Source organism: Ochotona princeps, chromosome 21 (genome assembly GCF_030435755.1).
Source record: "Ochotona princeps isolate mOchPri1 chromosome 21, mOchPri1.hap1, whole genome shotgun sequence".
Taxonomy (NCBI): domain Eukaryota; kingdom Metazoa; phylum Chordata; class Mammalia; order Lagomorpha; family Ochotonidae; genus Ochotona; species Ochotona princeps.
The window spans coordinates 25,579,060-25,592,673 of NC_080852.1; the positions used below are offsets into that span (position 1 = coordinate 25,579,060).

Genomic DNA, 13,614 nt, shown 5'->3' on the forward strand with positions numbered 1-13,614 from the left:
CCAAGGTGAAAGACCCAAATGTATTTTATAAAATTTCCAACTATACATTTTAAAGGAAATTGGTGAATTTCCTTTCGAAATTAACTCAAACACACATATCTTTACTGTTTAGTCTATAATATAACATTAATAGAATATTCTAATAAACTTACCAAAATGACTCATTCAATTTGGCAGAACTACAATCAACTATATAGCTTTTTGATGAATATTTCCTGGTTTCTGGAAAATTTCTTTTCTCTCATTGCTGTAATAATTCTTAAAATGAGGAATAACAATTACTTGAAGTAATAAATCCTTTCTGTAGCCGCAATAGCAGGCGTGAATTGTTACTTTGGCAAAGGGAGAAATATAATGTTTACATATAACATCTAATGAGCTTTTGATTAAAGAATAGTATTTGGAGCATAAATATTTAAAATTTGACAATCTTGTTTTGTTAGAAATGCACAATGATATTATCATTTTCCATAAATGATGATTACCTTGTAATCATCTTCACTTCAAAATTGATAGGGAGATTATAGGTTTAATCTTCAAAGGGATGAAATTCACCTATCTTGGCTAAGATAATAATTTTACACATACATACACAATCACACACACACAAACATACATATATTCTTGTCCACATATACCTTTATACAAATGAGGTCCATTTCATTGTTCACATATATTTCTATATTCAAATTTCTTATATGATGAAATTGCTTTCACTTTAAGTATCATCTATATTAGCAAATATATAAATTATGCCTATCTGGAGAGACATACATTCATACCAACAAACAGGATAATACAATCAACATTCCTTGACAACTTAGAAGAATTGTAATATTTTAATTGATCTCTTACAAGCTCTTTGAAGTAGACCACTTATCGCATAAAAAACTAAGACCAATTAACAAGCCTAGCAGAAGGTGATAGACTCAAGGTCAAGTCCAAAACCCTAGTTGATGATACAATAAAAGCTACACATAGCAAATTTAGCAGTAAAATTCCTTATCTTAAAGTCTTGTGCATACTACTTAATCACTCAATATTAGAAACAGTATTTCACATCACCATCCTTTGTGTTCAGTGTGTAAAGCAAAGTTTTGTTTTTCCATTAAAAGTATACTCACAACTGAAACTTTTAAAGACAGAGAAAAAAAAAGAGAGAACATATGGTATTTTAGTGTCTCACATAACCTCTATTAATATTTTAGAATTTTTCTTTGACCTTTTCCAAATGTATTTTCAAAATAAAGGCAAAATAATACTTTATACATACTCTACATAATTTTGACTTTATTCTGTAACAAACTTCAAATTTTTTCTAATAGCTCTTTAAATTTAGGCACTAACTCTTCTATGTCTTAACTGGACCACTAATGGAACATTTCAGAAAGCAAATTTATTTTCTGCAATTGCATATAGTGCCACAATGAACATATTTATGAAATAAAGAATTGTATCCCTATAGTAGCATTATTTATTTATTTATTTATTTATTTATTTTACATTCAGAGAAACATATACATACACAGAAAAAGTTCACATCTGCTGGTTCACTCCCTATATGCCAGCAATGACCCATCTGGGACTGAAGCCAGGAATCACCAACTCAATACAGGTCTCCCATGTACTGGTGGAGACTCAACCATCTGAGTCTTCATCTGTTGCCTCCAACAGCAGGAATGTGGAATTGGAAGTGGAGCCAAGACTCAACTCCTATATAGAATGCAGGCATTTCAAGCAGTAAATTAACTATATATGCCAAACACCTACCTCTAACATTATCATTGTAAAATGAATTTCCAAAATTAGAATCACGAGGGTCGGATATTTTTCAAGGCTTTTCCAAATACACTAATCAGAATTTAACATCCTCATCAAAGAATGGAGAAAGTTATTTCAACAGATTTCAGTGGCAGAGTATAAATTCTACTTTCTTGTCTGTTAAATTGAAGACTTTATTTCTGACTGATTTAATTTGCACATAAAAACGAACACTGCTAACGTCTAGTGAATGACTTGCTTGTATCTTTGCTAATTATCAGGAGTCTTCTTACTGATTTATATGCATTATCTGTACAAAAATAAATTACTAGAATAAAGACCACTATCCGGCCTCTGTTTCATTTAGAAGCTATTTTGGGTTTAGTTTTAACCAACAAAAAGTGGGCAAAAAAAGTTGTATTAACACCTAAGTTTTCTTTAAAGGATCAAGAGTATGTCTTTTTTTCTTTCTTTCTTTTCTCTTTTCTTTTGTCTAGAATGTAGATGTGCATATGCAGCTTTAACCACATGGGGCTACCCGGTGGAAGTGTGGTAATAAGGATGTAGAGCAAGAGGACAGAATAAGCCTGAGGCCTTGATGAATGCAGAGCTCCCATACCAAACCTAGACCATCTGTGCTTACTTAAAAACCAAGAAATGTCTACTTTAAGACACTATTATCTTAATTGAGGATGAAGTCATTCTCAGATAGTGTAAGTTTCATCTTAGCACAGTTTCCCTACCAGAAGACAGCAATAAGCAACCACTAAAATCATAATAAATTATACACCAGATGTATTCAAAGAATAAATAAGAGAGAAAAAAAGGAACAAGGAGTTTTTCAAAAATTCATGAATATGCTTTTTTAATTATAAATGGATTTTTGCAACAAAATAAATTTATCTTTTAATTTCATTTTCCATTAACTTTTTTTTTTTCGTTTTATGACAGTTTCATAGGTTCTGGGATTCCCCCAACCCTTCCCTATCCCCTCCCCCCATGTTGTTGATTGTTGCTGATGTTATGTTACGGCTTTTCATTGGAGGGGATGATATTCTGCCAGCTCTACTTTCAGACCAGGGATGGTCTTCCAAGGAAAGCATTGAATTTATCTGGACAATAAGAGACTGGACTCTATGCATAGTACATGCTCAATGAAGGAATCATGACTGGATATGAACTGTAATACTCCATTTTCCATTAACTTTTCTGAAGTCTCTTCATAGTTAATAAACACATGGAGATTAATGAATCCAGAATTGAGTTCAGGATGGACAGCCACTGATTTTATGTTTGGATACATTTCTCATCTCTTCTAAGGCTCGGTTTGCAACGTAATATGAATATAATTATTATAATGATAGGATATGTAAAATATAAAGAACAGGTACAAAGTAAGCCTGCAATATATGTTAGTTTCAGTCATTACTTTCATATGCTGTACATCTATATAACAGAAGTACCATAAGATTCTAACCCCCAGTGATACATTTAGCCATCTAAATGTGCAAAAACTGTCTGCACAATGGGGAAAAACTGACTAGCAATACACTTCTTAGAGCATATCTGCCTTACAATGTGATGCATAACTGTATCTTTATCATTATGAAATTAGTTAATTCCTTATCAATTATTCTTGAGTTAACATTTATATGAAAAATATCATTCTTTAATAAAATTCTCCTCCCTATTAATGGAGTTCCTCCTGACTTATTTTTCTGACAGGAAAGTAAAAAACTTTAATATTACTCTAGAAAATGAGCACAGTTCCTATTTCATATTGATATGACAATATGAATAACAACTTAAGAAGTTGTCAAACATTAATATTTAGACTCAACTTTTACACACAGAATATTAACAGTTACATGTTAAATCCAAATATTAGAAAATTTGTGTCTTCTTAACCTAAATTTAGAGTTACTTTAAAATACATATAAACAAATGAATAACATTAATTAAAACAGCTTTTTAAAGAGGAATTTTGGATTTCACAGCAAAATTTAAATAAACATACAAAGATTTACCACATATTTTCTACCTTCAGACACACTTGGCCTCACTGGGGTGGTACATTTGCCACAACTGATAAACACACACTGACACTATATAATCATCCAAAGCCCAGTTTACCTTAGAGTTCACTCTTGATGTGGGACATTCTATTGGTTTCTAAAAATGAATGGTCATATGATTCCAACATGATAATACTTTCAAGGCTCTAAAAATCTTCTACCTACTTATCTTCTCACCTAATCTAAAACCCCCAGGAACCACTGATCCTTCTACATTCTGTATGGTCCTGCTTTTAACATTGAATTTTTTTAAAGAGCTGCTAAATAATTTTCTCTAAGAATTTTATTTGTTTTTACTTTTATAAAGTATTTGCTAGTTTAAACAGCTAAGTATGTTCTTATTACATCACTTATTAAATACTAAAAATACATTTTCTGCAACCTTATCACACAAAATATCATCATTTCAACATGTAATCAACAGAAAACAAGTATCAATGAGATATTTCCCATTCATTTTTTCATACTTTGGAACCCCAGCATGTATTTTATACCTTCAGGACATTTTACTTTAAATGTTGAATTTCAGGGCAGGTTTTTCCCCTAAAGGTGAAGTCTGATTAAAACTTCTGTATCCCATATCAGAGACCCTGGGTTGGAGCACTGTCTCTGACTTCCAGCTCCTACTAGTGAATACCCTGGAAGGTTGTGGTGATGCCTCAAATAACTGAGATGGTGTCAGCAATGTGGAAGGCCTGGGCTGAGTTCCTGGTTCCAGGCTTCCATCCACCACAGCCCTACTCATTGTAGGCATTTGTAGAATACATAAACAGAAGTATGTGCTCATTCTCTCTCTCTCTCCCTCTAAATACCCCTCACTGCTTCCCTCCTTTCCCATTCCCCCATCTTCTCCTTTCCCAAACCAAAAAAAAAAAAAAAATTTAGATGCTAAATTTAATCATTTTTCATCTATATCTCAGTTTCATAAAATTTTACATTTGAAAAAATATAGATTACCCATATGGAAGTTGTTTCCAGTAGACTTAAAGGTCTTTCAAAAACTGTTTCTCCTTTAATATCCATAGAGATAAAATCAGGTCATCTCTTTTAGAATACAGATTAAACAATAATCAGTTATTTGATTTTCTAGTTTTGTTTCAAAACTACATTTGTCCAAGTAAATTCAAGGTTAACTATTAATGTTTTCTTTTATGGCTCACTGCTTCAGGATCATGTATAAAAATTCTTTACCTAACCTTAGATCATGGAGATTTTCTCCTAAATTTTCTTCTAAAAGTTTTAGTTTTATGTTTCATACTTGGAACATTTCAGCTAATGTTTTGTAGAGGGATAAGGTTAGGAAACTTTCTTTATTTTTTTCTTTGCCTATGAATGTCAAACTGTTGCAACACCATTTGTTGAACAGACCATCTTTCCTCTCCTTAATTGCTTTTGCATTTTTGTCAAAAGTCAGTTTCCCATACTGTATGGATCTATATATGAACTCTCTATTCTGGATCCTTAGTCTAAGTAACTATTCCTCTGCCAGTACCAACCTGTCTTGACTACTGTAGTTACAGTAACTACAGTAACCGTTAAATTGGTTCCATCAATTTTGTTCATTTTCAAAAGTTTTGGCCTTCCCCGGTCTTTCATATCACCACTATTATCAATATTTTAAATCTTGTGGCATTATATGTAGACACTCTACAATTCATGTTCCTTTCTGTCCTGACTTTATAGTATTATTTTCTTAACTGTTAACTCTACAAGTACTAAAAAATCAAATTAATATTCTAATTTTTGCTATGTAACATCAAACACAGTTTTTAAAGCTGAGGAGAAAAGTTAATCTACCCTTTCCATTGCTTTCTCCATTTATAATATTTCAGTTGTCCTTTTATTACTAATTATTTTTTCTCTAAGAGACTTTATATAATGCATTCTTTTAGAAACAATCTTCCTATAACAAAGTTACACAGACTTTCTTTTTCAAATAGATACTGATTTCTCATTCATTCTAAAAGTATCTTCGGAGGGTTACATAATTCTGGGAGTCTATCAGGTTCCTCCCCACCTTCCCCCTACCTGAGTTGAAAACTGTGAGTCATTTTTGTATTCACAGTTTCTAATGAAAAATTTGTCATTAGGGCCTGGTGCAATATAGCCTAATGGCTAAATCTGAGATCCCATATGGGTGCTGATTCATATCCCAGCTGCTCCACTTCCCATCCAGTTCCTTCTTCCGGCTTGGGAGGGCAGAGGAGGATGGCCCAAAGCCTTGAAACCCTGCACCGATCTGGGAGATATGGAGGAAGCTCCTAGAGCCTGGCACCTGGCTTTGGATTAGCTTAACTCCGGCCACTGCAGACATTCAGGGAGTGAACAAGCATATGGGAAGGTCTTTCTCTCTGTATCTTTTCTCTCTGTAAATCTGCCTTTGAAGTAAAAATAAATTTAAAAATAAACAAACAAACAAAAACTTACTATCATTAAAACTGCACTTCCCCACAGGTAATCTGTCAATGTGCTCTAGTCACTACAAGATTTCTTTCCTTTTCAGAAATTTAACTTTCTGAAAATAAAAATCATGTTTGGTTATAGATTTCTTTGGGTATATCCTGCTTGGAATTAATTCAGTATCTTAAATCTGTAGCTTTTGTTTTCTTTTGTCAAATTGAGCTTTTAGCTCTTATTTCCTCAACTACTTCCTTAGATGAACTTCATACTCCCAGACTACAAGGCTAGATATTATGTTACAGCTTTTTCCCCCTAAAATTTAGTAACTAAAGCAAAAAAAAATCAGTTTATCATTTCAACATGACTCATATTTGAATATTTCTCCTGATCTATATTCAAGGTTGACTACTTCATATCTCTAACATTTCAATTCTATCAACCCTAAATAACATTTTTAAAATTTTTTGTTATTCTACTTTTCAAGTAGAATAGACTTTTCAAGTCTAAAATGTTTACTTAATTCTTTATATTGTCTACTTCTTTGCTGTGATTTTCTCTTTTCACAGATTTCAAAATTTTTTATAATTTCTGTTGAGGGATTTTTATAAAAGTTACATTGGGATATAATTTCCATTTTTAGCCCATATTTGTACTCTGTGGAACTGTGGCCCTCCCACTTTTTACTTGTCAAATCAAGCCTGTGAATATAGAGTGAATTAAAATTATATCTAAAAAAGCTGATTTGGGGGGAGCAGGGTAGCGAAGTGATAGAATGGAATTTTAATAACTCAGGAAACTAGTAATCATTTACTTACCACATACAATTGTTTCCACAGACTGGCCCATTCTTGCAGAGTTGCTGTGACTTCAGTCACAATAGAATCTTCAAGTGGAACCACAGTTTCATACTGCCTAGAAACAAAGCCAAAACAGACAGCCACATTATCTTGTGGGGAAAAATCACAGGATATTATGTGCTGCCTTTTTCAATGTAATTCAACTTAAAATTTATAAGTTATTAAAAAAATACATCTATGTAATCAAAGAAGTTTTGCTGTGATATTCTACAATAGTGTAATTAATCAACAGTGATCAATATAATATAAAAACATGTGGCATTTATAAGTGCTATTTTGTTGCTTAGAAATGATGCCTGTAACACATACATTTTTCAAGATTTATTTATTTTTATTGGAAAGGCAGATATACAGAGAGCAGGAGAGACAGAGAGGAAGATCTTCTGTCTGATGGTTCACTCCCCAAGCGGCTGCAACAACTGGAGCTGAGCCAATACGAAGTCAGGAGCCAGCATCTTCTTCTGGGTCTCCCACGTGGTGCAGGGTCACAAGGCTTTGGGCCATCCTCGATTGCTTTTCTACGCTGCAAGAGAGAGCTGGATGGGAAGTGGAGTGGCTGGGATTAGAACCAGCACCCATATGCGATTCCAGCGCATGCAAGGCAAGGAATTTAGCCGCTAGGCCACCACACTGGGCCCAAGATGAAATTTTTTTTTATAAAGATTTATTCATTTTTATTACAGCCAGATATACACAGAGGAGGAGAGACAGAGAGGAAGATCTTCCCTCCGATGATTCACTCCCCAAGTGAGCCACAACGGGCCAATGCACGCCGATCCAAAGCCGAGAACCTGGAACCTCTTCCGGGTCTCCCACATGGGTGCAGGGTCCCAATGCATTGGGCCGTCCTCAACTGCTTTCCCAGGCCACAAGCAGGGAGCTGGATGGCAAGTGGAGCTGCCGGGATTAGAACCGGCATCCATATGGGATCCCTGGGCTTTCAAGGCGAGGACTTTAGCCGCTAGGCCATTATCTTTAAGTAATAAACTTTCTTCTTCAAGGAAAAAAAGAGTATCACTGCTGAAGGCCTCTTTCAATGACTCCACAAAAATAAAAAGAATCATCAGGAATTAATACCAACGATATGTCAACACACTGGAAAAATCTAGAGAAATGCATAGATTTCTGGACAAAAACAATCTATCAAATCTAGACATGATGACTTAGGAAACCTAATTAGACCAATAACTGAGATGGAGATTAAGTCAATAACAACAACCCTCTAACAAAGTGAAGCCCAGGACCAGATGGCTTCACAGCTGAAACATTTCAAAAACTAATTCCAATTTTTTCACACACAATTCAAAACAACTGAGAAGTAGGAAATTCTCCCAAATTCCTTCTATGAGGTCAGCAAGACCTTAATTCCAAAACCAGAAAACTGTACAACAAAAGCAAGTATAGACCGATATCCCTGATGAACACAGATGCAAACATCCCAAACAAAATATTAGCTAAATGAATCCAACAATACATAAGAAAGATTTGGACCAGGTGGGATTTATCCCTCCTATGATTCAACACAAATGTATGATGTATCACATTCGTAAGCTGAATAAAGAATCATTATCTGAGTAGGTGCAGAGAAAGCATTTGATAAAATACAACATATTTTAATGATTTTAATAAATCTTACACAGATTGGACTTAAAAGGAACAATTCTTAGCACAATCCAGAAGAATCTGCTAACCAGAAGTACAATGACCAAGAGCAAAAGAAGGGACAAAGGCACAACGAAAATTACTGAAGACTCCCCTTCAAAGGAACAAAAGCCTTTGCCAACCTCAGAGTTAACTGAGAAATACAGTGAGAAAATGGGGATACAGAATTCAAAACACTTGTTATAAAGCTCCTTATTAACAAAAAGAAGAGTGCTTGCTTCGGCAGCACATATATAAACAAAGAGAAGCACATGCAGGAATTTGAGGAATACGTCACACTGGAAATAGTAACACTGACACATCTATTTGTTGCCTACAGGAGAAACATCTCATCTACAAAGATCAGTGGAAACTTAATCTCATGGATTCTGATGATTTTGTTTTAATTTTCATTTCCTCAAAGCACCATTTTTTCCTCATTAAATTCTTCACTGACTCATGAATCATACAGTAGCATCATTTTCTTCAAGAAGGTTCTTGATTTTCTTTTTTTTTTATTTCTTCAGCAACACATTGGTCATTCAGTAGCATATTATTTAGCTCCATGGCAATGTAAAGTTCTATTTTTCTTCCTGTTGTTGATTTCTGTTTTGTGGCTTTTCATTTAAGGGGATGTATAGTAACTGTGTAATGGAAGCAATCATATCCAGTGGCATATTTAACTTCATAGCATTTAAACTTCTGTTTTCCTTCCTGCTGTTGATATTGTTGTGGCTTTTCACTTGGGGCAATTTAGTGACTTTGTAGTGGAGGCTGACATGTCCTCATGTGAGGATAAGGTGCAGTGTGCATCCCTACTTCTGGATCGAGGATGGACTCCCAGTGAAACTCTTAAATGTGTCTTGACAATGTGATGCTGGACTCTCTGCCATTGTCCATGCCCACAAAGATGGACTTATGATGGTTTTTGAGGAACTATGCTGTTGTAATGATATGGGGGATTGGAGGGGAGGAATTTGGAGAGGGAGTAGGGGAAATCTCAGGGCCTATGGATCTGTATCATGAAATGATAATAATAATTAAAAATAAATAAATAAACTGAAAGGAAACCAATAGAATGAGAGGAAATAACTGACAGATGATTTATATGCTTGATCTATAAAGAATTCAAAATGTTCAACAACAAAACACATAATCCACTTGAGAAATGGGCAAAGGATATGAACAGGCAACTTTCAAAGAGTCAAATATAAATGGTCAGTAGAAATCTGAAAAATGTTCAGGATGGCAATTCATCAGGGAAAGTCAAATAAAAAAACACAATGAGGTTTCACTTCATTCCAGTTAGAATGTCTATCATCTGAAAATAAAAAAACAATAAATACTGGTGAAGATGTGGGGGGAGCTAATTTAAATACACTATTGGCAGTAATGTAAACTAGTAAAGCCATTATGGAAGACAGCATGGCTCAAGTACTTAGACATTTCAAAATACATCTACCATATTATCCAGACATGCTACTTCTGGAAACAATTATTTTACAACCATGTCTACTGCAGAACCATTCCCAACAGTTAAGATGTGAAATTAACTAAGGTGTCCATCAACTGCTGACTGGATAAAGAAAATGAGGTATGTGTGTGTATACACTATGGAATATACCATTCCACCATAACAAAGAATAAATTTTGTCTTCTGCAACAAAATGGATGCAAAACTTGTCACCTGGAAGTAAAATAAAAGTATTCCATTGTGGGTTTTTTTTTTTTTTAAAGGAAATAAAGGAGTAGGGTGGGGAACATGAGCAGCAGAGAGTAGAATGGGAAGCAACACTGTGTTCCTAAATCTATAATGTAAAATACATAGAATTTGTTCACTTTTTATAAAGTAAGTTGTAAAAAAAAATTCCAATTATTTTCATCTTTCACCATTTGTTGGTAATGCAAATTAGCTCATACTCTTGGCAAAAAATTGGGATGGGAGCAATAGAACTAAATTTTTATAAGCACTTCCTTACATTGGCAATGTATTTTTTAGAAGCACTGTCAACAGAAGATTCTACATCTGGAAGAAGAAATTTTAATTAGAATAGGAAGTTGCTAAGATTTTTTTTCAGTATGTCAAACTCAAGCACAATGTACTCTGATATCAGCCTCTGTACTGATTGCCTAGAATTTGTGAATGAACAAATTATATTTGGCTTCCCCATACATTCCTAATGTTTGGGAAGTTCTCTTTTATAATTTCATTTGAATACATTATGCAATCCTGCTGCTCTTTCCACATCTTCAGAAACTCCTATCACCCTTATATTTGATCTTTTGATGCTGTCATTCAATTCTTGAATAATTTTCTTAGCTTTATTAGGTTCTTCCATATTTCTGAATGCTTAAGTGTTCTCAAAGTGTCCTTAAGTTCTGAAATTCTTTCTTTCCCCTCATTCTTTTTTTTTAAGATTTATTTATTTTTTGTTGCAAAGTCAGATATACAGAGAGGAGGAGAGACAGAGAGGAAGATCTTCCGTCCGATGATTCACTCCCTAAGTGAGCCGCAATGGCCGGTGCGCGCCGATCCGAAGCCGGGAACCAGGAACCTCTTCCGGATCTCCCTCGCGGGTGCAGTGTCCCAAATCCTTGGGCCGTCCTTGACTGCTTTCCCAGGCCACAAGCATCTTTCCCCTCATTCTATTGGTAATCTTATCCACTGTGGATTTTTTTTCTCTATTGCATTCTTCAGCTCAGGTATTTTAATTTGATTCTGCTTTACAGCTTGTATCTCCTTTGTAACATATTCATTAAATTTTTGCCTTTCGGACCCAGCGTGGCCTAGTGGCTAAAGTCCTCGCCTTGAAAGCCCCAGGATCCCATATGGATGTCGGTTCTAATCCTGGCAGCTCCACTTCCCATCCAGCTCCCTGCTTATGGCCTGGGAAGGCAGTTGAGGACGGCCCAATGCTTTTGGACACTGCACCCATGTGGGAGACCCGGAAGAGGTTCCTGGTTCCCGGCTTCGGATCAGCGTGCATTGGCCCGTTGTGGCTCACTTGGGGAGTGAATCATCAGAGGGAAGATCTTCCTCTCTGTCTCTCCTCCTCTGTGTATGTCTGGCTGTAATAAAATGAATAAATCTTTTTTTTTAATTATTTATTATTTAACTTCATTAATTACATTGTATTATGTGACACAGTTACATAGATACTTGGGTTCTCCCAACCCTCCCCAAACCCTCCCACCATGGTGGATTCCTCCACCTTGTTGCATAACCACAGCTCAAGTTCAGTTGAGATTCCCCCATTGCAAGCGTATACCAAACATAGAGTACAGCATCTTATTGTCCAGTCAAGTTCAACGGCTTCTTAGGTATACCCTCTCTGGTCTGAAGACAGAGCCAGCAGAGTATCATCCCAGTCAATTGAAAGCTCCAACATACCATCAGCAAAAATTTACATCATTATGGAATTAATTGACATAGTAATGAGTAACCAGTATGTTAAAAGTAAATGCGAGTTCCCAGCCACCTTCTGTGACCACCTCACCTATGAATAAATCTTTAAAAAAGTTTTTTGCCTTTCACAGAGCAGGGGGGGACCCTAGAGTGGAGCAGGCGGACAGGAGGAGGCTTGTATCCCAACCCTGAAGACTCCCAGATCCTCACCAAGGACTATCAGTACGCACACCAAGGACTTCATCCCAACTGCCAAGGAGACCACGAGGAACTGGAGTGCCTTCGGAGGCCGAGAACTCTGAGGTCACCCACCCCCATTTGGATCTACCACATGGGATGGAAGAAGCCCAAATCCTGCCTTGCAGGATCCAAGGTCATCGGAACGACTACCAGGAGCACTGAGCGGTCTGCAGAAACAGAACAGTAAACTTCCTTCGGGACTAGGGAGAGGAGCTTTGTCTGGTCCTTGCCTGGTTCCGACTTTGGGTCTCCACCCTCTCTTGTAATGACCATCAGGATCGCTCCAGAAACCCCTCAAAACAAACAAGCAAACAAGCAAACAAACAAAAAACTAGAATAGATAGACAGAGAACAACAAGGAAAGCTTAGAAACAGACAGGAAACGGTCAGCAGGAATGCACTTTTAACTCAATGGGTGGGACACAAAGATTAGTTACTCCTCACTGGGGTATTGAAGATTTCTCTGCACACCCCTCCTAAAAATCTTCACCTAAACTGTTGACATATGTCTTGTTAGAGTTATAGAGTTAGACTACCCAAAAAACAGCCAGGTTCAGCAAAATCATGCTTCAACGCTATGAACTGCTAAATACTAAAATGAAAATAGACATAAGACAGCTAAATAGTAATCTATAGCCATTTTAATGTGTATAGAACCCGGTTGTATACAAACTAATAATTGAAATGTCAATGTAGAAGTCACAGGATGTGGTTAAGAACTTGCATTTTTTTTCTCTTTTAACATATTGGTTACTCAATAACATGTCAACTAATTCCATAACGTTATAAGTTGTTACTGATGTAATGTCGGGGCTTTTAATTGATCGGGATGATACTCCGCCAGCTCTACCTTCAGACCAGAGATGGTCTCCCCAAGAAATCATTGAACTTATCTGGACAATAAGATGTTGGACTTTTTGCTTGGTAGATGCTTGCAATGAAAGAATCTCAACTGAATTTGAACTGTGGTAATGCAACAAGGTGGAGGAATCCACCATGGGGAGGGTTAGGGGGAGTCGGGGTAATCCCAGTGCCTATAAGACTGTGTCACATAATGCAATGTAATCAATAAAAAAAAAATTTGCCTTTCTTTCTCGGTGCCTCTGAAGAATTTTATCACAATTTTTTTTTTAATTTCTTGTCCAGGAGATCCTCAAGGTCTTCATCCTGTAACTCTAAGACTGAGATGGTTTTCTTCGAGGGGAAAGCTGGTTTCCTCATTTGTGTTGCTTGT

General features: G+C 35.8%; 1 protein-coding gene across 8 annotated transcripts in view; it reads right to left on the bottom strand.

Moving 5' to 3' along the window:
- DOCK3 (dedicator of cytokinesis 3) overlaps window positions 1-13,614 on the bottom strand; it is a 279,756-nt gene that overhangs the window by 186,614 nt on the left and 79,528 nt on the right. For all 8 annotated transcript variants that reach the window (XR_009247405.1, XM_058679068.1, XM_058679069.1 and 5 more), the window contains exon 5: window positions 7,052-7,148. Coding sequence is in view for 7 of the 8 variants with exons in the window: in XM_058679068.1 (XP_058535051.1) it covers window positions 7,052-7,148 (97 nt within the window). In the remaining variant the exon portion in view is untranslated. The remainder of the gene's footprint in view (window positions 1-7,051; window positions 7,149-13,614) is intronic.